At 38.5% G+C, this 5000-nt stretch overlaps 1 protein-coding gene across 1 annotated transcript in view; it reads left to right on the plus strand.

Annotated features, from left to right (window-relative positions):
- Nucleotides 1-5000, plus strand: part of LOC139915045 (arf-GAP with Rho-GAP domain, ANK repeat and PH domain-containing protein 1) — a gene marked incomplete at its 5' end in the record, with an annotated part of 30918 nt that overhangs the window by 869 nt on the left and 25049 nt on the right. Inside the window, 2 exons of the mRNA XM_078286664.1 lie at nucleotides 1583-2179; nucleotides 4631-4726. Coding sequence (XP_078142790.1) covers nucleotides 1583-2179; nucleotides 4631-4726 — 693 coding nt within the window. The remainder of the gene's footprint in view (nucleotides 1-1582; nucleotides 2180-4630; nucleotides 4727-5000) is intronic.

Below are 5000 nucleotides of genomic sequence, written 5' to 3' on the forward strand. Positions count from 1 at the left end.
GTTCTTTGTTCTGTTCTATTCTGTTCTGTTCTGTTCTATTCTGTTCTATTCTGTTCTGTTCTATTCGTTCTGTTCTATTCTGTTCTATTCTATTGTATTTCTGTTCCATTCTATTCTGTTCTATTCTATTGTATTCTGTTCTATTCTATTGTATTCTGTTCTATTCTATTCTGTTCTATTCTATTGTATTCTGTTCTATTCTATTCTGTTCTGTTCTATTCTATTGTATTCTGTTCTATTCTATTCTGTTCTATTCTATTGTATTCTGTTCTATTCTGTTCTGTTCTGTTCTATTCTATTGTATTCTGTTCTATTGTATTCTGTTCTATTCTGTTCTGTTCTGTTCTATTCTATTGCATTCTGTTCTATTGTATTCTGTTCTATTCTGTTCTGTTCTGTTCTATTCTATTGCATTCTGTTCTATTCTATTCTATTCTGTTCTATTGTATTCTGTTCTATTCTGTTCTGTTCTGTTCTATTCTGTTCTATTCTGTTCTATTCTATTCTATTCTGTTCCTGAGCTTCCTAGCTGTTATTGCTATTCTCATGTTGTTGTTGTTTTGTTGTTGTTGTTTTGTTGTTGTTGTTTTGTTGTTGGCATTATAGTTGTAGTTGTTTTGTTGGCATCGATGTGTTTTCTTCTTGTTCTCAATGTTTTTTTTGTTGTTGTCGTATCGTTATTTTTTTGTTGTTGTTTTGTTGTCTGTAGTTTGAATCTGCTGTGAAGCTGCTGATCCACATTCCACCTGTCAGATAAATATAAAGCAGCTTGTTGACAGCAGTGACGACACTGCCCCCCCCCCCCCCCCCCCCCCCCCCACACACACACACACACACACAAACTGTAACTCAGTGACTCGTCTGTTTAAATCAGTTCAGCTGACAGACTGAACCGGTTTCTTCTTCTTCTCTGATTCTCAGTCTGAAGTCAAAACTTTTCTGTCAGTTTTGTCTCCAGAAACTGAGAAACCAGTTTGTCTTCTTCAGATAATTACTGAGGAGGTTTACTGTCAGAGAGAGTTTAAAACTGTCATGCATCCACAGGAAGCTCTGTTCCATGTGCTGTCAGGGCTGCTGTGACCTGTGACCTGTGACCCTGTGACCTGTGACCTTTGACCTTTGACCTCCTTACTGTTGTTGTAATGTTTGCTGATCCAGGAACTGAAGCGGATTCTGCTGCTCAGTGAGTCTCTGGATCAGAGTCACAGAAATGGCTGGAATGTGAAATACAGACTCAGTTTTATCACTGAATGAATCACAGCAGCTGGTTGACTTCTTCTGTGTGGTGCCTGGGACACGGGTGACAGGTGTGAATCACAGCAGCTGGTTGACTTCTTCGGTGGTGCCTGGACACTGGTGACAGGTGTGGAATCACAGCAGCTGGTTGACTTCTTCGGTGGTGCCTGGACACAGGTGACAGCTGCTGGTCGATCTGAGTCGGCACACACTTGTGACAATAAGACTTCTGTCTCTGATCTTCAGCCTCTGCTCCGTCTCAAACTGTTTCTCTTCATTTGTGGATCTCTCTTTGATGATGTCATCTCTCTACTCTTCTTCGTCTCCCCTCCTCTTCCTCTCTCAGATGAAGACCTTCCTCCTCTTCCTCCTCCGGTCGGACCGGGCCGAGGTTTTGGATCTCCCAGCCTGTCCAGTGTGACCGACATCATCTCAGCCAACATCCCAGTCTGGCCGGGGGTCGCGGGTTCGATCCCCGCTCCCGCCTCGGCCCCCCCCCCTCCGCCCGGGTTAGACGGCATGGCTAACAGCATAGCCACCCACATACCTAGCTTAGCAGGAGCTGCTAGCGCTGTTGCTAACCCTGCTATGTTCAACCCTGCCACCAGTCCACCCTGCTCTGGTGCTGCGAGCCCCAATGTTGCTAGCTTAGAGAACATAGTTAGCTCGTTAGCCACCAATATACCCAGTTTAGCAGGGATTGTTAGCAGCGTTGCTAACCCTGCTGTTAGCCCCAGCGCAGGTGCAGCTAGCCCCGTCAGCTCCATGATGATACCCGGTGCTGTTTCTAACCCCGCTACCGCCATGTTTCACCATGGCAACCTCAACCCTGCTGTCACCGTGACGACCCCAACCACACCCTCAGCCCCGCCTTCAGCCCCGCCCACCACAGCTGGTAAACATCGCCCTCCCTCTCTAACAAGGCTTGAGGACAGTCACACAGGTATGTTAATCAATTTAATCGATTTTTAAAATATAGAACAAAAGAAGCAGAAAACAGATATAAGATACATAAAAATAAATGAATAAGTATTATGAGATCTAATGAGAAGGAGCATTATCACAAACTATTGGAGCAGTATAGGAGTAACACTCAAGGAACATGAGAGTGCTTAACAGCATAATTAAAAAGGATACTGGAAAAGCAGAGAATCCAAATTATTTTGTAAAAGATAACAATACAATTATAAATAAAACAAAAGAAATTGCCAATGAATTTAATGATTATTTTGTAAATGTTGGATACAATTTAGCAAATGAGATTGTGGAGCCGAGAAATAAGGATGGTGTAGATGAAGATATTGTACATGAAAACTCCAACTCCATCTTTATTAGGGGTGTTGATGAAAAGGAAATACTTTACATTGTTAAAAAATTTAAGAATAAAAAGTCCACTGATTGGACTGAAATTGATATGTCGTTAGTAAAAAATATTATAGAATGTATAGTGAAACCAATGACACATATCTGCAATCAACCCTTCCAAACAGGTATTTTTCCCAGCAAAATGAAAACAGCAAAAGTCATTCCTGTTTATAAAAGTGGAGACAGACATCTATTCTCCAACTATAGACCAGTCTCTCTGCTTTCCCAGTTCTCAAAAATTATAGAAAAACTATTTGTGCAAAGGCTTGATAATTTCATAGAAAAACACAATTTATTGAGTGACCATCAGTATGGCTTTAGAGCAGATAGGTAGAAGAGATTTCTACTGCAATGGACAACAAGGAATATACTGTAGGGGTGTTTATAGACTTAAAAAAAGCATTCAGTACTATTGATCATGGCTTATTAATGAAGAAACTGGAGAGATATGGTATTAGAGGGATAGCATACTCATGGCTAAGAAGTTACCATGATGACAGATATTAATATGTACAAATAATAATGTTGAATCTGATTTGCTGAAGATTACTTGTGGGGTTCCACAAGGTTCTGTGCTGGGCCCAAAACTGTTTATACTGTATATAAATACTGTATATAAATGATATTTGTAAAGTGTCTAAATTGTTAAAATTTGTTTTATTTGCTGATGACACTAATTTATATTGCTCAGGGAAAAGATTGGAACGGCTTCTGAATACAGTGGAAAGGGAATTGAAAGTCTTAAATAAATGGTTTGATATTAACAAATTATCATTGAATTTAAGTAAAACAAAGTTTATAATATTTGGTAATCGGCAAATCATTAATCAAGTTAAAATTATGATCAATGATGCTGAAATAGAAAGAGTGTATGAAAATACATTTCTGGGCGTGATAATTGATCACAAATTATGTTGGAAATCACACATAAATAAAGTAAAAACAAAAATGTCCATTGCAATATTATATAAAACTAAAGATATCTTGAATCAGAACTCACTATATATACTGTATTGTTCTCTCATAGTTCCATACATTACCTACTGTGTGTGTGTATGGGGAAACAAAACCAACACTAATCCAGTGTTCATGCTACAGAAGAGAGCTATAAGAATCGTAAATCGATCAGATTATTATGAACCAACCAACGCACTTTTTACTAATTTACATACATTACAATTTTGTGATCTAGTTGATCTTAAAACTGCACAGATAATGTACAAAGCACAAAATAATTTACTTCCTAACTGTATTCAGAGTTTATTTGAAATTAGAGAGAGCCAGTATGAATTTAGGGGAATAGGTATGTTTAAAAAAACAAGGGTAAGGACAAATATCAAAAATAGATGTATATCTGTCAAAGGGGTAAACTTGTGGAATAGTGACAACGAATTAAAAATGTGTAGTTCAATTTGCAAATTAATTTTTTTTTTTTTTTTTTAAAAAGGTGGTAAATAAATATAAAACTGAGGTATGATCATTATTGTGTATGAAATGTTTGGAACTTTTTGTTTTTATTTATGTTTTGTTTTTGCTTCTGTTTTGTTTTGTCAGAATGTAAAAAGGGATGGCATAATAAGATAAAGCTTCAACCTACACCTTTTCGGTCAATTTTTTTGTTTTCCATTTCACTGAATGCCTTATTGTTATCTATTTATTTCTATGTACATACATTTTGGAAAATTGTTAAAAAGGACATTTTATGATCATTTTTCACCTTTTTGGAACTGTAAAGAAGCAGCATCACTGCAGCAGGCTGACATGGAGCTGCTAGCTAGCTTCAAACAAACTTCTCCAGTGTTTCACTGACATGAGGATGAGGAGTTACATTTACATTTTTGGGTGAACTATTGGTGAACTATTACTTTAACAAAGTTGATCTTTTTCTATTTGTTACAGTAAAACATCTTTACAAATTAGATGAGATTATCGATTACATGAAGCTTCTGAGAAAACTCTTTAAAAACACGACAAAGTAATATATCCGAGTCCGAGTTACTGAGTGTACATGATGGTAAACATGTTCCAGATGTCGAGGCGTTGTCGCGGGCGGTGCTGGCTGCTTTAGACCCGACGGCAGTTTCCACCTTTTCTCCACCAGAGGGAGCCAGCCCAATGGATGAAGGTAATGAATGAGTTCATTGTCATTAGTTATCAGTTTTGTCTGACTCCTCCTCATTGTTCTGCTCCTATCTCTCTGACTCCTCCTCGTTGTTCTGCTCCTATCTGTTTGACTCCTCCTCCTCGTTCTGCTCCTATCTCTCTGACTCCTCCTCGTTGTTCTGCTCCTATCTGTCTGACTCCTCCTCATTCTGCTCCTATCTCTCTGACTCCTCCTCGTTGTTCTGCTCCTATCTGTCTGACTCCTCCTCATTCTGCTCCTATCTCTCTGACTCCTC

This window comes from Centroberyx gerrardi, chromosome 11 (genome assembly GCF_048128805.1).
Source record: "Centroberyx gerrardi isolate f3 chromosome 11, fCenGer3.hap1.cur.20231027, whole genome shotgun sequence".
Lineage (NCBI taxonomy): Eukaryota > Metazoa > Chordata > Actinopteri > Beryciformes > Berycidae > Centroberyx > Centroberyx gerrardi.